Below are 24575 nucleotides of genomic sequence, written 5' to 3'. Positions count from 1 at the left end.
TCAATACCGCATTTGATGGGCGCCATTTTAAAAGAACCACAGTGCGTTCACTGATAAAGTTCAACGCAACTGTCACTTCCCGGCTCCCGGCATGAACTTCTTTTACAAAGGTAAATTGGTGTTATTGTTCTTATGGAAAGATGCTTGGCGCATATCGAGGAAATCTTGTAGCGCGTGACGGTGAGTCATGCATTTCCAGTCGGGCAGCGGGAAGTGACTTAGCGTTCATCTTTATCAGTGGACACATCTGTAACTTCGTGTTGTGCGGTATTTGATAGCTACTCAGCCGGCCAACGCTTTCTTTAAGGAACACGAAAATTCATTGCCAATGCACACAAGTTTGCCATGGAACCCTGTCATTAGCCAATTAAATTCAATCTACACCTTCAGATTCTACCTCAAACATCCATTTTGATTTCCGTACGTCTGTGTCTAAATATCTAACTCTGTCTCGTCCCTTGAGTAGTCCTCTCCCTCCAGTCTACTGCGTTGAATGTATCTTCATTGTAGTGACGTACGTTATAAATGTATAATACAGCGGCCTTTTCCCCGAAAAGGCAGAATCCGTCCTCGTCCGCAGGCCATAGTGAATTTTCGTAAGCCAGTTTGTACGGTGGTGGGCTTTCGGCCGTACGCCACTCTGCTCCACGCCATTCCCCAGACTGGAGGACGTTCGCTGATCGGCTGTTGCTCTACTGCTTTATTTAGTATATTTGCAGCTTCCTGTCCTACATTGAGGCCTGTCTCGTATCTGTAACATAAGGGCGCGTGGCAATGCACTTGCAGTAACATCACACCTCTGTTCGTCATAACAAGTAATAATAGAAGACTTTTATAATAAATCTAGTACATCGTAGCATGAATGAGCTCAGTCGAACTTACTAATTTCAGGCGTGTGTGAAGAATTCAAATTATGAAGCACCGTGTTATAGATTTTTCTTTACTATTTATGTCACTGGACTGAACAGTAGCAAGCATTTTCTTGATTTAATCTCTTTTTAACTTCACTGTGAATACAGTTTATGTTATTTGACGATGATGTTTAAAAGCGTCGAATAGAATAGTAAGATTATGAATGATATGTAAGAGTGGGTGGTTCTCATGACATTTATAGACACTACGCTGTATTTCTGTATTATACTGGAGACTGTTCGCAAAACCACGAAAATACTTTTGTCAGTAATTTGAACCTCAGCTGAGATTCGAACCGGCGATACTAGGACACAAGCTTGCCCTGCACTTACATCTCTGGGAAGACGTGTGTGTCATTTTAATGATCCTGTCATCATCCAGCGTTCAGCCATTCCTTATGTCGTGAATCATGAGTAGACCTCATGTTTGTAGTTTGCAGTGCGCATTTTTTTTCGCTTTGCATTCCTTTTTTATTATTTTTTTAAATAAGGATTGATATTGTTTGAGATCGAAATGTTGATTAAAATATTCAGATCTAAAAGAATTGAAGTGGTATGAAACCGAATAAAATTACGTAATGACTAGTTCAATAATTTCCACTGTTTATCTCATTATTAGGATTATTAACCGATTACTTTTAGATAGGTGAGACATATAGTATGCGTAGGTGTGGTGATAAATGATTAAGAAATTTTGGCTGGAAACCCCCAGGTGGAAAAGGAAGGATAATACCAGGAACGTATCTTTCAGAGGTAAGGTTTGAAGGATTGGACAGAGTCCTATGTCGTTTACAGGTGACCGCTGTAATAAATCGTGAAAGTCCGGGTTGTCACGGTGGCGAGTATGAAGATGGCTCTCTTCTGGGTTGTAGCGCCGTGTAATCTGATATTAGTTTATCGACATTTCAGAGGTGGTTGCGGTGACTCAACGACCATAATGGTGGACGCAGTAAGTACCTCTGAAACGTCGGTAAACTATTCTAGACTACATTGAGTAACCTCCTAGACGATCGTCATCTTTATGTCTGCCGCCTTGAAAACCCGAAGTATCACCAGCATAAAAGAAGATATAGAAATGCCAGTGCCCCGAGAAAGATTCGAACCGGCGATTTTAGTATGTAGGTGTGCGGCCATCTGTTCCATGAGCGTGACACCTGGAACGCTGTATTATAGTTGCTGTGTTATAAAAAAAGTCAGTGGCCATGGCTTTGTGCACCAGTTGACTTACGGTAGATTACCGGCGCGACAACGATGTCGGAGAAGTTGCCGATAATGCAAGGCGAACTAATTCGAAATGAGCTGCGGTTTTGTCAGGGTTTCTTGAGTAACTTATGTTCATTTTGTCTGTATTTAATAGAGAATGACAGGCTTATAGTGTCTTCGTGGTCACGTGTCTGCCTTTCTCTTAATATTAACTTTTGGACTTATTAATGGAATGGAATGGAATGAAACACGGTATCAAGGGACTACCGCATCTGTATATTTCAGTTTCTAGCATAAGTAGGCTATCGTTGGAACTTAAGAGATTCAAGCTACATTATCGTCAGTTAATACTGGCTCTATAATGTGTGATTATAGATAATGACAAATATCTGACTGTTCCTAAGGTATTATTATTATGCATAGAAAACCATTGTGACTGTCCATGTTATATGTTTAGATTTGATTGCTGAAAATAACGAACCATTGAATGGCGTATAACTTATTAGTTAATGAATTTTGTTGACATTATATATATGAAATAAATTAACGTCGTGCCCAGTGATGAATTTGCAGCCTCAACTTTCACCTATCTTCTGACAGCTGAGAATGTTTCTACATTTTAGTGCAGCCATTCTCCCCGTATTTATAGGAATCTGTTATATTAGTAGCAGTACGAAGGCTGAATTATTGTGCGACTGTTAATGCATCAAGTTTCTTAGCCGCCGGCTTTCTATACTGTGTTTAACGTTTGTTATTGAAGGCGTGTGAGAACAAAGACCTGAACGAAATGTTTGGACTCAGGATAAATAAACGTAATAAGGGAATGGGGACAAATGCATGACCATGAGTGTTAACAATTTGTTTTCCACCAAGCATTGTTTGAGTAATTTTAAAGCAAACTTCTGACTGCTCGCTAAACACCATCCTAGTAAAACATCCTACGAAAGTATATTCTCGTATTACTTTCACGTTAAGGTCCATTCTGTTGTATGAATGTCTGTATTGTTTCCATTTTAATAGACCTTGTGATATGCTAAAATGCCTTCGCGTGATTTTCCGCAAAACGTTATTTAAAGATTGAAAATCTGTGTTGTATATGCACTCTTTTAAAATGACTGCACATTAGGAAATTGTCCAATCATGATACAGCTTTGCTGGTAATTTTCTCACTTGAAATGTAACCGTATAATTTTTATATTTGAAGACACATTTCTTGCCCCGCACCTCCCATTTTACACGATTACCATGACTTCTAAGGATTTTTTTATTTATATATCCTTTTCGCTCCTACGTGAAGCATATGACCTCTTCTTGGAGGTTTATTTATCTAGTAGACATTTGGTAGGACTTGGACGACGCAAACTTCTAAGGAATAATAGTATTGGTAAAATTTATCGACTCGTTTCCTCCGTTATTGGATACAACGTATTCTCTGCAGTCGATGTTCCATTGCTTATGCTATATCCTTGCTGGTTTCTATTTAAAGAAGCATTCTGTTTTATTCACGTGGTAACGATTAATTTCTTTTATTGAGTAGACACAAATGCTTTAACTGTTTTGAGGTGGTGGTAGTGATATATCTCGTTCGTATCATGAAAAGGGTTAAATGATTCATCAATCATTAGGCAAAGGAAGTCGCTGTCACATTAGACTCTTCCATTCCGCTGAATAATTTAAACTATATCTGAGAAGAGGAATGACGTGGACTGGGAGGACCATATCCTCTAATATCAGCCTATCTTCGTGGAAATGTGTGTTAATACAGCACCCGCGATGGGTAAAAGATTGTGTTTCATTTTCCAAACATTTTTTTACTTCTGGGGAAATAACGCCGATATCCGTTAGATGGAAGGGTGGGTTTTCTCCGAAACCTGTCTGAACGCGGTGGCTAAGAGAAAAAAGTTCCTGCCTGTGATGGGAATCGAAACGCGATAGTCCAATTTCTAGCCACTTACTCGACACGCTGAAATGTCTCAACACTAAACGCGAATGGAAACATTCATTTATGTAACGACACTGAAAAAATGCAGTCGGTACCAGAATTCACCGCTTCCGCCTTTAAACCTCAGCATTAAGAATGCTCGAGAATATTCGCTCCAATTCCGAGTAGCTCTGATGACGTTTTAATCACAGTTAGATTGGGCGCTTTGTAATCAAGGTTACTCAGGTTATTCTGTACTTTTACGTACTTACTTAGGATATTTGGAACGACCCGTCCTTCGGTGCTTTGAGCATCTGCGGGTCCCAACTCTCGTTGGCTTTGATCTATTAGACAGTTGGTAGGACTCCTTGGACCAGTAATCAGCCCGTCGCAAGGCCTCTACCTGTACAGCACAACACAGAAAGACGCGGACAAACATCCGTGCCTGGAGTGGGATTCGAACCCACGGTCCCAGTGACCAAGCGGTACAAGGCCCACGCCTCAGACAACGCGGCCACTGTGACGGCAGGTTATACTGTTTATATTATTATTATTACTTTTAACAGGTACTTAGTTTCTGAACGTTAATGTTGGTCTTCCTACTTTACTGTTTCAAATTTATGCCAGAAACTGATTACTGAGAGCATAGCATAGTTTCGAATAGAGGGTCTTGCTTAACTTTGTGTTGATTACACGAGTTGAAACAGTTTAGGTCGTGTGTTGTTAATGCCATATTTAGATTACCAAAATGACGACATCCAGTTCAACTCATTGGCTAGCCTGCTGGACTCGCGCGTAGATGGTCGTGCGATCGAGTTGCTGCTGAGTTAAAATAGTTTCAGATTCAAGACTGTTATTATTTATTCTCTTATTAAGAAGAACTTATTAAGTACAATATTTGTCTACATTAAATTTTCAGGATGTTAGTCATATGTTAACATTTACGCCATTTTTGCCTGGTGATTTATAAACAAACAGTATTTTATACAGAATTTGTAAGTACCTGTGTTTTGATCTATCTCCACGCAGAGTTTCAAATGCTGATGTTCCTTAGTTATCGTCATCAAAACGAAAGCAAAATAGGTATAAATTTCATGCAGCCGCCATGTTCTTTTGTATTCTGAAAAATTATGTCAGCGTTCGTTGCCTGTTTTTCATACATTATATCAGGACATATATTAAGTGACGTCAGTGTCGTTATCACCTCACAAGTCCATGCGTCTGGGCCTGGTCCTACTGATAGCAATCAGGTGTTATATAAATTATTCGTAGTCGCGCAAATGTTATGCTTGTGACACAGTGGGACTTCGGAAAGAATCCCATCGTCTTGATTTTCTCGGGGATTTTGTAGCTGCACTCTCCCAGAAATAGTTCGAGATAATATCTTACAAACTTGACATCTGGTGTCTTTGTACCGTTCCTCAAACGCCAAAATAACTTCTTGTGTTCTTAAAGCTTCATATAACTCATTCAAGGATTAGAGGCATTTAATAAAAACACGTATTCATGATACGTTAGTCAAGGCAGATTATAAATATATCAGGATTCATTCGGGCTTGCATAAAAGGAAGTCGGGGATTACAGGTATACTTGAAGATAAATTTCGGGTTCGGGGGCATATTCTTCTCGGGCCGGGCCAGGTGAAATTCTAACACTTCAGCCTGTGCAGATCTCTACCTCCAGTGGTGTAACTTTCATATCAAATCTGATGTAAATCCCTCCAGCGGTTTTCGAAATTAAACATGGATACAGACACAGCCTTATTACATGCTATCAAAGTGTGATGCTTCGTCCGGTGATCACAAAAAAAAGTGTGGGATTTTAGGTTCTCACGGCTGTGAGGATGACGATGTTGTTCTGAGCCCCAGAAGACGGAGAGAGTATGTTTTTTTTTTCCGAAACGTTTGTTTCTTTCTGGGAGTCTGCACGGCGCCACAACCCAGAAGGACAACAACATCAAAAAGCGTGAGGTTTAATTCGACGTTAGAATGGCCGTACTGTTTTTTAAAAATAATTTTCGCATCATAGCGCCTCTGTGTTCTAAAAGAAAGCCAAGAATCAATAAAATCTTCTCGGGCAATCAGCCAGTCACATCAGAACCCTGATGATGGGGAGAGAGTTGGTTCCCGAAACGTCGGTTTACTACGGTAACCAGTTAACGCGGCTGACTGGCCGAGAAGATTTTATTGATTGTAGTCGCCGCGAATGTCTCAAATCCGAAGGCCAAGAAATTTGACGCTTCGAAAAACTACGAATTTCGTTGTGGATTCTACGAATAATTTTACATTTAATTTAAAGTGTATGATTTTATATTGATGAGAGTCTCGGAATCTAAGCACCTAAAATCAGGTACTTATCCACTTAGTGTAGTTTGTCAGTCGTGAGTTTCATCCTCAGTTGGCATTTTCCAGCAGAGCCCATTGCATTGGCCCTGGCATTAAGTTAGATTTTTTCACATTGAAATAGGTGACGGCTTTACGCGATTTATTGACAGTTGGCTGTGAACGATCTACAGAATTCGCTAACATGGCCTTCAAATAAAGTATATTTAAAGTAACATTGTTTATTTTAAAATTAGTTATGTCTGCCATTCGCGGCTAAGTGCATCAGTATAAATAATCAAGATTGAAAGTTATGTTTCTCGCTAATCTGTATTCATTTGCCAGTATTGTTGTGTCGTCTTGATACAAGCTTCTCACAGTCCTAGGTTGGCGCCTTAGTAAGTCATAACTCATTTTCGTATCACATAATTTACTTCGGCGTGTTTCATGAGAGGTTTTTTCCATTTGCCTAATCGACAATTTTAAAATACGAATTTGTAAGGTCTGTTCTGTTCTGAATGAATTGCTTTAAAATGAACACAGCATATACGTTGCAATATTAGGAGACTGATACTTTATTTCGTATATTCATATGAGCAGGTAACACCATGGAGTTTTATTCGAGAGATATCTGGTTCGAGTCTGGACTTCATTTTCGTTAAGGGTATGCCGGAATAGTATCGTCTACCTTAAAGGAGGTTACGATCGCATCTTTTCAAATCCTTGCGTACTTTATTCCCGTTTTGTTCTGTAACAGAATTGTTAAATACAGAAAAAATAAATAATATCGTTAAATTGATTGATGAATAATCCTCTCAAACCGTGTTTTGAATACGTACACTTATTTTCTGAAAGCATTTTTTATTTTCGACGTTCATTTATTGCAGATACAGAACTGCTTGTCGCTGTACAGATTCGTACACTGATATAATGCTTCCGTGTCTTTCATTAAGGATTCGTTACATCGAAAGTTACAGATCGTGCTGATGTGCATTCTTGTGGGAAAGTTTTCTTCGGACTTTGTTTGTTGGCAAAAATAATGTGCGACGTTTCGAACAATAGCTCTGTCACTGTCTGTAAGATGCTGGACAAGCAGACTGTTTAATGCTGTTAGAATCCGGGTTTCTCTCCTCACACACATTTTTCTTGGTCATGTTTACCGATAGATCTAAATTTATGTCTGTTCTTTCACAAATCCCGACATCTTGGTTAATTTCTCACATTTAGATTTCCAGAAATTTATTGTATGTAGTAGCCTATTCTCTTTTGCTTCTGTGGCTACTGAGAGCATGCAAATTTATCTAATGGATCTCACGAGTACGTTATCTAAAACAAGGCCTGGCCTCCGAATATTTTATGCAGGTAACTGACGGTGCCCGAAAAAATTTCGCTGTAATGGCACTAGAGCATTGATACAGCCCGTTACTTTTTTCTATATGCTGAATAATTTTGAGAACAAGTATATCAAACCGCTTTCAGCTTCAAGGTACAGATCAAAATTAACTTTACCCGGCAAATTTAATTTTGAATGTCGACCATAAAAAGCCGTTGGGTAGTACCGGAGGTGAAATATACTGGCGTATATAAAGGTACAAAACTTAAGGAGTAGAAAAAAGCGTTTGTTGAAATGCAAGTGGGATGATGCAATTTTGATCTGGATAGCAACAGACTTTTACCAATTTTATTTTTCTCTCAATTTCTTCGTACGTTTCCAGCGGTCTTGCTTATTGCGACTTGGTGGGGGGGGGGGGGGTGGACGTGGCATGTCTACCTCTGCTGGCAAGGTAATGATTTTCCACCACCCGACAGAGGTGAAGCTGTCTTTTTCCGTGCAGAAAGTTGCGACATTCGGGCAGGCCCCTCGCCGATTCTTCCTGTGCTCTTTCCCTGGTAGCTATTATTGTTGTTGGGAGGAAACAGAAGTCTTGTTCTCTTTTTCATTTTTCCACCCCTCGGAAATCTTGCGCCCCCTCCCCGCTCTTCGTCACTACGCTGCCAAATTGGTTGATGGCCAGATCGTGCCAGCAATTGGTGAACTAGGGCACTACCACGAGTGCCGGCAACGTCGCCCCAGCAGTTGTCTCGGAGCAGCGTTCGACGGACGGACGTCTGGACCAAGTCGCTCCTTTCGCGCGCCTCTCATTCCAGTTTCCGTTGTATTTATTGGCTGCTGTACCTGACACTGCAGATTTTCGTACCGGAAGAAACTGTGGCTTCCATGAGTGATAAGTGTTCGGGTACACTACATGCGTGTCTTATGTTCTAGACAAACAAATGACAGGAATATGTAGTCGTAGTTTATTCAGTCCGACAGAAATCAGAAGATGACCAAGGAGTTTCGGTACTGGAATAGTGCAGGGCTTTGAACGCATGCGGTTTGGGTCTGGATTCGTTATCAAGTTTATATTTGTCGGTTTTGAGTTTTGAGATGTGTACTGGACTCGTAGGGCTCAATATGTGAACACGTCTATGAACCTTCCCAAAGAACGGAGAAATCCTTAAGTTCCTTTGTTCTTAAACGGAGATTCCTCGGTACTTGTAGTTTCTTCTGCTTTGTTCTGTTTCTCCCATGTCAGTCATATTCTCGAACAATCGCCACTTGGAGCATCAAAGTTAAACAGCCATGAAGTGACTCGAACTTAAATGATAATTTGGATTCTCTCTGTAAAGTTCCTTTGGTTTGTGTCCTGGTGCAGGTTGTTGTGACGAATGGTGGACGGTTTGAACATCTCCACACCTTATTCGTTAGCTTGAACTCGGTGGATTGAATTTTAATCGCGATTGGAAGGGCCTTTGGATCGTATCCCGGGTAATGCCGGCGGGGGGCGGATGAGGATGCTGTGTTACTGTGATGACTGCCCACAGCGGCAGACGGCCGAGGGCCACAGCTGGCCGCAGATCGCAGTTGGCCCGCCACCGCTTGTCATGGCCGGGCTTGCCACCGCTGTCCTCCCCACGGCCCACTGTGAGTATCACATGAAGTTTGAAGTGAAACCTTTCTGTGTGACACTGGTGATCACCCCGCTGTTTCAACTCAGGCTACAGTATCTGGAAATAACATATAACGCCTGTTTCTCCAATCGCTTCAGTCCGTATGATGAGGTTAACAAGAATTATAGATCAGTACTTTTATTCTTTAAGTATCCATTTCATTCGCAGTTACTAGTATCATTGCCACGCCCGAGGTTCCTGCTTCTGGAAACTGCACACAAATGGAAAGGGATAAATACTCATATGATGCTATAACGTGGTATCTGTGACTTGGGTTCCGAACTAGGGTCGTCTATTCGTGCGTACATTCACACACGTAATGGACAGTTACTCAAAAGTTTAATAAACAACAGCAGATGAAGAAATATGCTGCTGACACATTGAAATTAACTCAGTCCACCAACTTTGGTTGATGGGGTTTAGATATGACATTGTTACGGAGTTCTGCCTAAAGAAGAATGGATGTAAAGGTCGATGTTTTGTTGGATCTCTTAGAGCAGAAGAATGTTACTTGTCGGCCAAGGTAGAAACCAAACAAAAAATATAGCTAAAGGGGGGTTGGATTTTGGCCACAAACTTGTGGAGCGTAGTTCGATATGGATGCTCCGTCACAACGTTACAGATCCCGATAGCATTAAATTTTCCTTATATAACCTGAAAATATTATACATTTCATGTTTGTATGCGTTAACTTAAAAATACACAGGCTTCGTAGTGTTTTCACGTTGTCTTTTAACACAGAATTTCATGTGCATTGCTCCGAAGGTTCATTAGTTACCCCCATGAACTTGAATGCTAAATTTAGATTTTGCTTTGCCGCCATATTGTTTAACATTCTTAAAAATGTGGCGTAAACTGAGTTGGTTGCATGTAATTCAAAACACTGTTGCCACACGAATGTTAAATCGTACATACGTCGCGCTGATATCACATCTCAGAGGTTCATGTGGTCTCCTTGATATTGATGGTAAGAAATAAAGAACAGAGGTGGGGCTGCTTTCAATGGAATTGTGTTTGTACCGAGTTTAATTAAAAATTATTAAAATGTTATGTTATCACTTCGGTAAATGTCGATGTTGATCCTCAGAGTCAGCTCTGAATATGGAGGTAGTAAGTATATTTCTCCGAAACGTTGGTATCCTGAGTGACATTCACGGCCGGGATCATGCACATAATATCTTAATCCTGACTTTATTTATGAGATTTCTAAATAAAGTGACAATGGCAGTACCACGAGAGGACAACGATGGACATTTTCGTTCCATTACAAATATAAGCTGTCATAGCCCAATTTAATACGATGTTCCTATGTTCGGTGAGCCACAATGGCTGTCAGTAAAATTATTACTTAGGCTGGACGACCAATGTTCAAGTACATGGCGGGAACAAACTTTTCCCTTACCGGGACGCAAGCAGCATTGAGGATAATTTAGCTTCCTGCTTGAGTGAAGTGGCTGGAACATAGAGCTGTCCACTCGCCTCTGTCAATTGCCGAGGCATAGAATACGAGGAGCTTTGCCTCAAGTTCCCTACATGCCAGCATTACATATCTCTGAATTCGTGTGGTAAAGAAAGATATATCTGTTGATAGCTGTCTTCTGAGATGTTGCGCCTTGTAGTTTGGTAAATATTGTCCGATTTTTGAGACGAGTGTACTGCCTACCTCAAATTCGAACCGTTAATCTTTCGGATGCGAAGTAATAGTTCTAGCCACTACACCCCGTTTGTGCATGAAATGCTGCTTAATTAACACGTCTAGAATGACGTTTAATGTAAGCTCCTTTTGCATTCTTTATCGTGGTTGATTTGAGACATTGTGTTGCTAGCAGTCGGACTTTATTTTTGTAGATGCGTAAGCGATGCTCACTAACAGTTAACAAGAAGTGGAAAATAGAACTAATTTGTCCTTCAGTTTGGATTACACAGTTTCCACATGTTCTCTTTGCGAGTTTGCTTTCCTCCTTGGTCATGTTGTTTATTTATCACAGCTAATGTACTGTTGGAAAGTTGGTCAACACTGCATCAGTACATAAGAAATGTTTACTTTAATAACATTATATACGTACCACATCGAAATATACTTCAATTTAAAATTGCAGATCTTCATGTGTTGTTTTGTGTTTTGTTTTGTTTTGTTCTGTTCGATCCTGTATTACATTTGTACGATCCTCGTGCATGTATTTGAGTGTTGTGTAACGCGGGCGTTTTTTCCGACTGATACGAAGCACAAGTGAATTTCCCTATAGCTGTTTGCGTATAATATCATATTTCATCGATGATTCGGATGGACATTTCACACAGTTAGTGCAGAGAACACGCAATGCAGTTAAATTGCTACTCGTACATATACTGTGACTTCATTTGAGGGACACTCACTCACTCACTCCCTTCCAGCTGTCTGTGACACTGTGCCCCTTCTTTGTCGCCACATGTTGGAATCGGCTCGCCATTTTCAACGAATGATCTGGACTAGACTAATAAACACTTCACTTTAGCGCTTTTTTGTGTGTGTGTGTTGCTTCAGACTCACCGCAGATGTGTCAGACTTGCTCTTTCGCCCAGACTATAATTCAAATAGTAAGCCAACTGCTTCCCCCCCCCCCCCCCACAAACACCGCTTTGTTTATTTGTTTATATTATGATGAGCTTCAGCTGCAGTTGTCTCATAGCTTGGAGTCTAGAAAGGGTGTGGGGGGAGGGGGTTCGTGCGGCTTGTTTTATGCCTTTGTCGCGCCATTTAAATTCGCATTATTTTAATATTAGCTGATGATTAATGTTTTTGCTTATTTTCGTTATGCCATCTTTTGCTTCTGTCAGTATTTCTTTTAAATGTTTGTATGCACTGCGTTTTAGTACGCTAAGTGCTGCAAAGGACCTAGGATTTTACTACATTCTGTTGTATAAGATGCAGTGAAGGTTGTGTTGTGGTTCAGCTGGAGGAACTGAGGAAAACTCCATCACCTGTCCCGGCCGATATTCGAACAACGACCATCTGTACACATAGCCTAGATATTAAAACGTGTGTATTATGAATCTGTTGTTACGTTTACGGAATGATACATTTCATATTGGGATAATAAATGTATTGCCTAATTTTTGCACAGCCGGGATTCTATTTTTGTAAGAGGATTCAATTTTGTAAATTTTTGTTTTTGGAAACACATTAAGATCATCTCTGAGTTCCAGCCAGTCTTGCAGTCAGTGGATACTGGAGGCTTTTACTACGGGGTGAAGCGGCGAGAAGTGAAACTAACCACTTTTCTTCCATATTCGATAGAGATTTAAGATTCGCCGCACTTAAGCGCTTATATGAGATGCCTGGGTACAGACAAGATTTTTATCTTTTACCATGCTAGCTTAATTAACTCTTTGGTTCTGTAGTTCATAGTTATTCATCTGATAATGAAAATACCACCATTTATGAAGCTTTAATTTTTATTAGACACTCTAAACCCATTTCTCAGTCAGTTGAATTCAGTCCGTACTTTTACACCATTTTGTAAAATGCGTTTTGAGTATTTTCATCCCATGTATGTGTAGACTTTACAAGATTGAGATTTTCCGACAAAAATTATAATGTTGTTCGTGCCCCCACGTGCATGCCACATATTTACTCATCTTATAGTCGATTCCCTCTGCTTCGAGTATTACTTTTTAGTCTGGCCATTTTCGGTTCAGAATTGAATTCTAAAATAATTTGTTCTTTAGACGTCTGGTAGGACTCCTCGAACGGGGATTGCCTTATCGCAAGGCCTATACCTGCGTTAGAGAACGAAACAGAACGCTGAAGAACGCAAACATGTTACATCCATACTCTAAGTGTATTCGAGTGGCCCAACACCGTACGCACCTCAGACCTTGCTGCGCAGTGATAAGCCGTGATCACCGCTGGATTCTGAAAAATTATCTGCTGTGTTGATTTTATGATGCCGAATTATTATAAATTTACTAGTGCAGTGAAAGTAAAGTTATTTTTACCATGTAAGTATACGTAATGTGCCTTGTACTGCCTTCATACCAATTATCCAGAGGATCTATTCCACTTATTTTTCCGCTGCTGGTTGACTTGGGTGTCACTTTGGCTGTTATCAGAGTATGATTCTAGGTTAACGGTGGCGGACTACACATTTACGTATTTGCTACCCATCCTGTTTATTTGGTTTGTATATTCCGCTTAGCAATTTGCATTGTGTGGAATACAAATGCAGATGTAAGAAGCGTTTATTTGTATGTTAAATATGTCCATGCAAAAATTGGGAGAGAGGTTATTTTCAAGCCAACAATAGGTAACGATAGTCTACATGAACTTAATAATGACAGTGGTGTCAAACTTTGCTATGTCGAAAGATCTAATTGTAAAGAGTACAAAATTTCCATATCCTGATATTCATAAATACACTTGGACTTCTCCAGATGGCAGCACACACAATCATGTAGATAAGATGATAGAGTTGCGTCATATTGTTAAAATATATATTTAATTAATTAATCTTGTCCGTCTAATCACAATTTAATTTAAAATTAAGATAATTAAAATACCATGTGATGCTCCTTATCGAAACATTCGATTTACATTTGGAACATCACTTTCCAAATGTAAATCGAATGTTTCGATAAGGAGCATCACATGGTATTTTAATTATCTTAATTTTAAATTAAATTGTGATTAGACGGACAAGATTAATTAATTAAATCATGTAGATGTTTTAGTTGATAATAGAAGGCAGATAAATGTAATTGATGTGAGGTCATTCAGAGGAGCAGATTGTGACACTGATCATTATCTGGTGGTAGCAAAAGCGAGGGAGAGGCTTTCAGTAAGTAGACGAACAAAGCAAAATTTCGACACAGAAAGATTTAATTTGAAAAAAATAAGTGAGGGAGAGGCGAAGGAACAATATCAAGTTGAAATTTCGAATAGGTTTCAAATTTTAGAAACGGATGAAGATAATGAAAGTGTGGACATCAACAGGGAGTGGGAGAATGTCAGAAACTGCATCAAAATTTCAGCCAAAGAGAAACTAGGAGAAAGCAAAATAACCCGTGGTTTGATTAAGAATGTTCAGAATTAATAGATCGAAGGAAACAAACAAAATTTCAGTGGTTGCAGGACCAAAACAAAACAAATGCGGATAATCTATGTAACGTGAGACGTGAGGCTAGTAGAACCTTTAGGAATAAGAAAAGGGAATACTTGAAGGGCAAAATTGCTGAACTTGAGATAAATAATAAGGAAAAAAATATCAGAGACCTATACAGAGGCATAGATGATTTTTAGAAACGATATCAACCTCAGACGACAAAATTTAGCTCGATGCTGTGTGAAGATTTCTTCTTGAGCCCCCAGTACTTCGACTGTCACACTATGTATTTTCTACTTGCTCTTCAATTTTTCATTCTTTGGTGTTGCAGTCTGTTGGACTTTGGACAGAATGTTAGCTTGGTCATATGCACCAACTCCTATCCACGTTGTGCAATTTTGGAGAATGATTACCTACCTTATCTATATGTGTTGTCCCGCTTAGCTTATATACCATGACTTTCACTTCTGCTATGTCGATTGGGCCCAGCAGAGTAGGTTTTGCCTGACGACGGAGATTGACTGCGATCTCCGAAACGTCGTATTTATTGCTTATGTTCAATCTGGGACGATGGATAATGTCCAGAAAATAGTTTGCTTCAACACAGACTAATTTGGTAAAGGATACTGGAAACTTACTGGCAGATTCAATCAAAATTTTGAATAGGTGGAAAAAATTCTTTTCCAGCTCTTAAATGTTCATTGGACTGATGATGTTAGACAGAGTAAAATACATACTACTGAACTGCTAGTGCCAGAACCTAATTTACATGAAGTTGAACTTGAACTTGCCAATGAATCTTCTACATTCGTCAGATACTAGAGAAAAAATGGGAGTTCCATGGGACCGTACATCAATTATGTATAGATTTCAAAAAAGCCTACGACTCTGTTAAGAGACAAGTGTTGTTCAATATTCTCATTGATTTGGTATACCAAAGAACTAATGAGTCTAATAAAAATGTGCTTAAATGAAATCTTTAGCAAAATTTGTATAGGACTTATATTCCATCAAGAACGGCCTGTAACTAGGAGATGCTTTGTCTCCCTTGCTCTTTAACTTTGCGCTAGAATATGCTATCAGGAAGGTCCAAGATAGGCAGGAGGGTTTGCAATTGAATGGGACACATCAGCTATTGGCATATGCTGATGATGTTAATTTATTGGGTGGCGATATAAATACATTAAAGAGGAACGCAGAAGTTTTGCTAGAGGCTGGTAGACAAGTGGGGCTGGAAGTAAATTCAGAAAAAACTAAGTACATGTTAGTATCTCGTCAGAAGACAGACGGGCAAAACCATATTACGGTGGCTAATAAATCCTTTGAAAGTGTTACAAAGTTAAAATATTTGGGAACAGCAATAACAAATCAAAATGATATTCATAAGGAAATTAGGAGGAGAATCAACTTTGGAAATCCTTGCTATTTTTCAGTTCAAAATGTTTTGTCTTCCCGTCTGATTTCTAAGAACCTAAAGATTAAAGTGTACAAAACAATAATTTTGCCCGTTGTTTTGTATGAGTGTGAAACAAGGTCTCGCACTCTGAGGGAGGAACACAGTTTGCAGGTGTTTGAGAATAGGGTGCTGAGGATATTTGGGCCTAAGAGAGAAGAGGATGGGGTCTGGAGAAAACTGCATAATGATGAGTTCACAAATTTGTACTCCTCCCCCAATAAAAATTCGACGAGCGTTGCATGTCGCACGCATGGATGGGGCGAGAGGTGTGCACTGGGTATTGGTCGGGGAGCCTGAAGGCAGGAGAACGCTGGGGAGACCTAGACGTAGAAGGGAGGATAATGTCAAGCGGAATCTATGGGAGATAGGAGATGAAGGAGACTGGATTTTGCTGGCCCAGGACGGGGTTCGGTGGAGGGCTTTGGTTAATTCGGTGATGAACGTTCGGGTTTCCTAAGCCATCTAGTTAGTTAGTTAAATATGTCTAGTTAAGAATGCATTCTCGTGGACTGGTCTGTGTATTGAAGATGGCTGACTTCTGGGATGTTGCGCCTTGTAGTCCGGAAGAAGTTTACCAATATTTCAGAGGTGACTTTATGAGACTTCGCGGCGCAGCATCCCAGAATAGTCATATTCGTAATTGTTTTAATAAGTTAGCAACAGAATAATTTTTCTGTCAGCCATCTCTTCAGCCATTTTCTTTTAAAGTTTTTTCTTTTTCAGGTATTCAATCAAAGCAACTCGAATTGATACCAAAACTGGTATAAGTCAATTAATTACCGGCATTCTTCTCTCAATTACTTCCTATTGTTTAGAGCCATGTGAAATTGCAATTGGCTGGTTGTGCTACATATAACGCCACCTGGTATCGGAGTATATTGGGCCCTTTACAGTAGCGCGGATCATGTGTTATTCTCATCCAGTTCGACCCTTCGCCCGAACTTGTGATCACAGCCGTTTCCCTCGTTTTGTGCTCAGAGAGAAGAAGTAGCACGGTCGAGTGAATACCGTTTATTACAGTGTGCGTGCGTGCCTACCTCATGTTTGCAGCAGCAATGTTTAAACCGCAGCCTTTCTTATTGTTTCCTGAGAAGGAAACGTCGTTGACTTATTCGGTTTCATTTAAATATCCGATGTGGAGTTTTCTAAGGAATGCAAAGTCGAGATGTTAGATTTTTAAATTAATCAACACCATGGAGTATAGATCTTACAGAGAAGCTATTAGTTGCACAGATATTCAAATTTCACTTCTTTTATGGATCCACATACTTCATTATTGTGTTTACAAGATCCTGCTATGGTCCCTGTCCTGAGCCAGATGAATCCAGTCCACACCTTTCCACCCTATTTCTTTCAAACCCACTTCTATATTATCTTCTATCTATAACAAGATCTTCAGAGTGCTCTATTCCCTTAAGTATAACTGTGTTCAGTATCATATGCTGTGGTTTGCCTCTTTGCAATGTTTGTGGTTTGGCTTTCGTCATTTAAGGATTGGTTTTGTACATGTTGTTCCTTTGTCTTTATGATTTCTCATATCTTATTGGCTTTGATATTTATTGTAGATGAAATATGTTCTTTACACAACACACAAACATTTTATGTGTATCACTGCATAGATCCGTATGTGATTTTTGATTGTATTATGCATCAAACATATGTTTATAAATGTAATGATAATAGTATACCATAGAGATTCATTTATAATTATATTAGACTAATGTAATCCAACAAATTACAGTTAGAAAATCTCTCGATTAACAAGTTATCTAAATCCACTAATTAATTTTGGACAAAAAACATGCATATGAACTTGACTTCCTTCTTGTGCGTTGATTTCATGTACTTGGTACAAAAACTGCATAAAATAGTTTATTTCATCGTGTCATCATTCGCACAGGCTTCAAATTAAAAGTTTAATGGTACTTGGTTGAACTTGTTAGTTGCCTGTATTTGAAGAGAAATTGTGTTAACAGGTTCTTTTCTTTGCAGGTATCTGCCACACGTGTGGGGAAAAGGTGACAGGAGCGGGGCAGGCTTGCCAAGCTATGGGTAACCTGTACCACACAAACTGTTTCATCTGCTGCTCGTGTGGGCGAGCGCTGCGTGGAAAGGCATTCTACAATGTCCATGGACGTGTCTACTGTGAGGAAGATTACCTGGTAAAAAAAACAAAAAAAAAATAAATGAAACAATCACTTATACCATGAACCTGGAAGCTCATTCCAGAAATTTTGTAATGGTAGTTGTTGTTGTTTTAGAATTAATTTGGCACCAACCCAAGTATGACTGACCTAAACGAGAATTTCCAGGCCATTTCACAGAAATACTGTGCCCAGTATCAGAAACAGGAGAGTGTTGAAAATTAATTAGTTTGCATGTGTACCTCATCTCTTAAATGAAAACCTGCATGTAACCACCATCCACATTACATCATGGCTGCTGTAGCAGAACAATCAGTTCACTGGCAAAGATATTTGGGTTGGGGAGTCTGTTCGTAAGTTCATGTTTTATGAAAGTGTTTGTCAGGCATGTAGTATGTTAATTAAATGATCTAGAACTGCTGAAATATAAATTGAAGTTTTTTTCTCAATCTAGGCTATTATCTCAACTTTGGTGTTTTATTCAAGCATGTGATGCAATACCTTACTTGAATTGAATATTATAAATGATTATAAAATGAAGTCTGCTTACATGAAATCATAAAAATTTACCAGTTAGATTTTTTGATCCTCTCCATGGGAATACTGGTATTATCAGAATTATCTATTGAACTGACTAGCACATGCACTTTTAGGCTGTTCTGGTAACCAATTACTGTTTGATGTCAGGCTACCAATTTACAATTTATGTGCTAGTATCTGGCTTCTGTTTGTGACTTAGCCATTGTTTACAACTTCTGTGTTGCATCTGAAACCCAGTCTGGTTTGGTAGCCTAGGCATTTGATCTGACATTTAATGTTTCTGTAACTTTGTATGAAGTTGTTTTGTACATATGTAGCATTTTGTGTTGCAGTATTCAGGATTCCAGCAGACTGCGGAGAAGTGTGCAATCTGTGGCCATCTTATAATGGAAATGGTGAGTATTTGTTTAACACAATGTCTCGATTGATGCCTGGAATACTATATTGAATGAATGAGGTCATGTTCTCCTTTGCTGTTGAATTGCTGTAATTATTGAGATCTTAGAACAGCTCTTGAATGCTGTATGAATCATGCATTTCCTTTTAGAACTCCTTAATTTGTTTTTTTTATACTGATATTTGGCAGTTATAATAGTTCAGCCAGAAAAATGACTGGTTTACAGTAAGATTGAAATTTACTGATGTAGTTTAAGGAAAGCTTTTTAGGTTTAAGGCCATCTGTATCCAATGTTGACTTCTCCACATGCCTTTATCTTTCTTGTGGGGAAGGTTAATTTTGGTTAGCAAGGCAGAGTAGCTCAGTCAGTATAGTGTCTGACTATGGACTGGGTGAGACCAGGGTTTGATCCTCTGCAGGAACAAACATTTTTTCCTCTAGCATCTACATCCAGAATGGCTCTGGGGCCCACCCAGCCTTCTGTCTAATGAGCCCCGGTGGTAAAGCATGGCCAGGACAAGACACAGACCAGTCGCCCCATCTAGTGTTGAGGTCAAGAACAAGTAGGAGCTATACTACCACCACCACCCCAGTGCCTCCATGATGTGTAGTGATACAATTTCAATCTCCCCTCTCCTTGTATCTTAGAATGTGAGGCATACCACTCCCTGTTGTTGTTCTAGGTACTTCAAGCTGTTGGTCATGTTCCCACTATCACATATATTGGATATGTGCTCCCATAACAGAAATGTCAATGTTGACAGAAAGCAGGAAGGCCAGTAAGACCAAAACATGAGTCATTAGGTGCAGCAATGACTTTTGTACAACTACCCTGCTATGATTTTAGCCTAGACTGCATTATTAGCTTCATTGTTTAATTGAACATTGGGGGAAAACTGTTGCTAGTATTCTGAAGCCAGAAACTTCCTAGCCAAACCCCCTTGTGAGGTGATGTCATATGTTCATTATTTACAGTCTTATATTCTTGTTCCTGCCACCTCCATTTGTCCTGGGTTTTTAGAAGTTTATTTGGTTTATGGTTCTTTGTCAACTGATGAGATTATTTAGCACTGAATGAGGAAGTAAATATAGTACAGGCTGTGTATGTGGTGGTTTTCTTTTTATTCCAGAACTGCAGACCAGTATTTCTTCTAAATTAACATGTCCATTGTAGAAAGTAATTATTTTTATAAAAAACATCAAAAATACTGAATTTATAATTTAGTTAAGATGTTAATAAAACACATAGAGGAGACCACCCTAAAATGTCAAGATGTCACTTGTGGTCTTCTGGGTTGACACTGTAAGGTCATGTAGGTGGTTACCAACATTTTGGAGGAACATATCATCTCCATCTGCAGAAATCCTGGAAATGGAAGAAATATATTGCTCCAAAAATATTGGTAACCATCTACAAGACTATATGGCAAAACAACCCGGAAGACAGATCTCATTTAATATAATTGGTCTCCTGGAATTCAAACAGGACCTCTTGAATGTGAAAGTGCACTGATCATAGCACCGTGACATTTGATCTCTGAATTTTAGTTGGAGAGAATTGTGCTCTTCAGTTTGTGATATTGAGGGAAATTTGTTTTAATTAAATTATGATAGTCACAACAGAAATAGTAATATAATTTGTGTTCAGTAGTGTTTATTGACATCAAGATATGAGATTGGCACAGTGAGATTATGAGAAATATTTATCACTTCTAAAATGCAGAGCTATAGACTTTTGGGATTTTAAATTTCTGGCATAAAGCGTTAAATGTTTGAAGAATTATCTGTTTTATGTAATCATATTTTCTGAATGTTCAACAGATCCTACAAGCGATGGGGAAGTCCTATCACCCAGGTTGTTTCCGTTGCTGTGTGTGCAATGAATGTTTAGATGGTGTTCCCTTCACAGTCGATGTTGACAACAAAATCTATTGTGTTAATGATTATCATAGGTAAGATGAGTTGATGTGTAACTCATACATGCATGTATGGGGTAGGCTATTTTCAGATTCACAGCTTCTGACATGTCACTGTGACATTGCTAGCTATCACTGTACACTTATATAAATGTGTGGGGAACATAGTCAGAAATCTGCATAAATCTAGCAGAATAATGGTGTGTGCATGCGTGTATGTGTGTGTGACACACAAGTTTGGAAACAGGTAATGAAGGGGAGAGGGCATTGTCATTATCTTCATATCTGCCCCCAGTTTAAGTAATGTTGTTTTCATCACTTACCTCATCACCTGTTTCACTGTATGCCTTGTCTATAATTTTATCTTGTCTTTTTTCTGTTGCATAATCATCCTATTGCAAATTTTTTGCATTCTTATAAGGGAACCCCTGTCTCATTCTGCCACCCTGTCCTGTTTCACTTGAGACCACAGCATTTCTGTAGGTGGCAATGAAATGACTTGTCCCCTTTTGCTAACCAGTTGATCCACTGCATTTGTTTTTCTGTCATGTCTGAATGGAAGCACATGTTTCAAAATCTTTACACTTGTTTCTTTTTTCTTTAATAATTTTTTTCTGTTCCCAACCAATCAGTGATACCTTGTAATTTTAAAGAAGTGTTCAGCACTTCACTCAAAACTTACTGATTGGTAACTTGCATCGTCGATGATTATTATACTATTCTCTTCATGTAATTTGTAAGTCTTTTCAAAAACCAGTCTTTAAGTGTCAGCCAGTTTTATTGTATTATCTCTGTTGTTGATTTCATTCCACTTGTTCTGTGGTATGGAACCTTTAAGAGTGGAACATACTTGGCATGCAGTAAGTTGGCTTCCTGTCCTTACAGGAACCTTGAGCGTATCGTTACTTTTTGAATCTTGATGTGTGTTTTAATGTGTGATTCTGGTTTACTCAGATTTTATGTAAGTAAAACACTGAGAGCTTGGTACCAGATTCCTCAATTTGGTGCAGGGACATCTGGGTGACAAAAACTGGATCTCCCTGAGTGCTAGATTTGTTTGTATATATACAGATCTGTGAAACACATAATTTGTGAACACCACATGCTTTTGGTGCTAGGTCTTGTCACATTGAGAAATTATGTGTGCGGACCAGTAAGCATGTCGCCAACAATTCCTACCCAAACGTTAATTGAAAATATTTGCTGGAAGCTGAATTCACTTTGATATAAAGTCAATTCGTTGAAACTTATTTTTGGCTATTATTTCGAAAATGAAACATTTGCGACCCCGTGTTCATAGGAACATAGTTTCTTATTTTTGATCCTGAAACACGCACACAAAGTTTGTAAACATACTTATGACTCACCATGTATATTACATACTCAGTCTGTTTACTTAAATTTTATACCTTATGTATCACCTATGCTTCACTGAGTCACATATTAGTAGTATGAAGGTTTAGCTGTTGGAATGCCAGTTTTTCTCTGACACAAATCCTAAGACACTGATAAATATACCACCTGGACCAAGTCAGTATTGTGGCAGTAGCAGATATAAAAACGAGATATCATTGGTGATGAGGAATGGAATGCTTGTTTATTTTATGAAATAGGCATCACTGATGATACAGAAATGTTGTTTAATGAAGTGTTGCATGAAATTAATGTGTTAATGTGAACATATTGCTAACTGTAGAAGAAAATGAGTGTCTGATGGACTGCAGTTTGTAATTGGGGAGTTTTGTGCACAAAGGCTGTAACTTTGATTTTATAAACTTGTGATACTGTGGCAGATAGCAAGAAAGTGAACTTGTTGCCATTCTGTCTTATGACACCATGTTGTGGTGGGGCGATTTGTTGCTGTTTTACTCACTACCAGCATAATAATCCAATAGGCTTTTTCTAACAATTCATACTATAATTTCAGCAGGAAACAGCTCAGACCAACCTCCAAGATACTCCTACAAATACTGATACAGCACTACAAAGATACTGAGCCATCAGGCACTGCTCAGTATGGATAAAATGGTTTATGGATGAAGCTGTTTCATTTTCTGATCCATCTTCTGACTGCCTGCCTCTCTTCAGCAGAAAAGTGACCAAAGTTCTGTTATTCTTTCATATAGGCCATGCATCCACCTATCAGAGCATGGAATTCACCACTGTCTAATGGCCCAGAATTATAAATATAAGCTCCAAGCTACTGTTTAGTCAATGAAAGACTCTCAGGCTACAAGCCAAGTCAGGTGACTGAGTGGTGAATGAACCATATCTTCTGCCAACGTTTTGAGAGCCATCTCTGCTCTCATCCTCAGGGCAGCTGCGTAACAAAACTGGTCCTCTGTGGCACACTCTCCGCTTCTCCATTCAGCCACCTGATGTGGCTTGTAGCCCAAGAGTCTTTCATCAACTTCAGTTGCTGCGTAAGCTTCACTTTATACTGTGTAGTCAGTTTGCTTTGAATATTGAGAATGCTGGATACACCAAAATGTTTGTGAACGAGCCTTCCACAGTCTAGTGTCAATCATCCAGTAATCAGGAGATGAGCTACAGACTGCTGTATGACCCTGATGACTTCTGTTAATAGAAAGAAAATAATGTATATATATTTATGTTAAACTTCATTTAAATTCATGAACCAGATTGCCCAGCATAGTTTATAAATAAGATGGTAATAAAAGAGATTTTCAAATTTGTTTGTGGAGCAGCACCAGTGTTTATATACTAAAGTACTAACAGGTATATAGTTTAGAGGTTAAGCATTTAGCTTGCATTTTGAAGCAGCTTGTTCAACTTCTTTCTGGCATTAACAGACTTTATTTCATGTAACATTAGCTTCATTATTGACTGCTTGTCTTTTGCTACAGAGTTAACAGAAATTTACTAACTTTAGGCTGATGTAATATGATTTGTGTGTTGCAGGATGTTTGCTCCAAAGTGTGCAGCATGTGGGAAGGGAATCACTCCAGTAGAGGTAATTTGATACTCTTAAACATATTTATGTGTAGGCTGTATTATGAAGCTTATCTGTGTTGAGGAACTTCAGTACAGTGCAAATTGATCTGTAGAAATAAAATAATTTAAGAATGTTTGATATTTCTCCATTGAAACAGGATCTTAGACATTACACAATTTAAATCCCTTGTTTCATCTCCTGCAACAGACTTTGGTAATCTCTCCATTATACAGAATGGGGCAGCATTAATTCATTGTGGTCAAATAGTATGTCTAAAAATTATTTACTTAGCATGTAACTGCTATGTCCCATACATATATTGAAAATGCATTTAAACATTAACTTGCATTTTTCTTGTTATTTTGGTTCCAGATATTTGAATTTTGGGACATTTTCAAATGACTATTCCTTACTACAGTATTTGTTTATGACTCATTGCTTTGCATCATATTTTTCTCTAACATCTTAATAGATGAGCACAAGTCAACTTTAGTTCTAGTGGTAGGTGCCAAGGCACAACTTCTGCCACAGAAGTCAAAAGTATACATGTATATCTTTTACAGGGAACTGAAGAGACTGTTCGTGTAGTTTCCATGGATAAGGATTTCCATGTTGATTGCTACATCTGTGAGGTAAGACTAATCTGAAATGTGTAAATATTATGAAGAATCCTAATCTGGGTAGCCGCGAAGGTTACAAGGAGTAGCAGAAGGAGTTTCTAATGACCCATCATTATTT

The 24575-nt window shown here is 38.9% G+C and overlaps 1 protein-coding gene across 2 annotated transcripts in view; it reads left to right on the top strand.

The window, feature by feature from the left end:
• Positions 1-24575, top strand: part of jub (LIM domain-containing protein jub) — a 59889-nt gene that overhangs the window by 23976 nt on the left and 11338 nt on the right. Inside the window, exons 3-7 of one of the 2 annotated variants that reach the window (XM_022066787.2) lie at positions 17877-18046; positions 18901-18963; positions 20787-20917; positions 23804-23855; positions 24401-24469. In XM_022066787.2, coding sequence (XP_021922479.1) covers positions 17877-18046; positions 18901-18963; positions 20787-20917; positions 23804-23855; positions 24401-24469 — 485 coding nt within the window. The other variant, XM_087354037.1, reaches the window with a different exon arrangement.

Source organism: Zootermopsis nevadensis, unplaced genomic scaffold (assembly GCF_977971745.1).
Source record: "Zootermopsis nevadensis isolate Lab colony 2312 unplaced genomic scaffold, Znev_1.0 Znev_ptg000022l, whole genome shotgun sequence".
Taxonomy (NCBI): Eukaryota; Metazoa; Arthropoda; class Insecta; order Blattodea; family Termopsidae; genus Zootermopsis; species Zootermopsis nevadensis.
The sequence above is the reverse complement of the archived record's forward strand: the minus strand, read 5'-3'. Positions and strand labels throughout refer to the sequence as shown.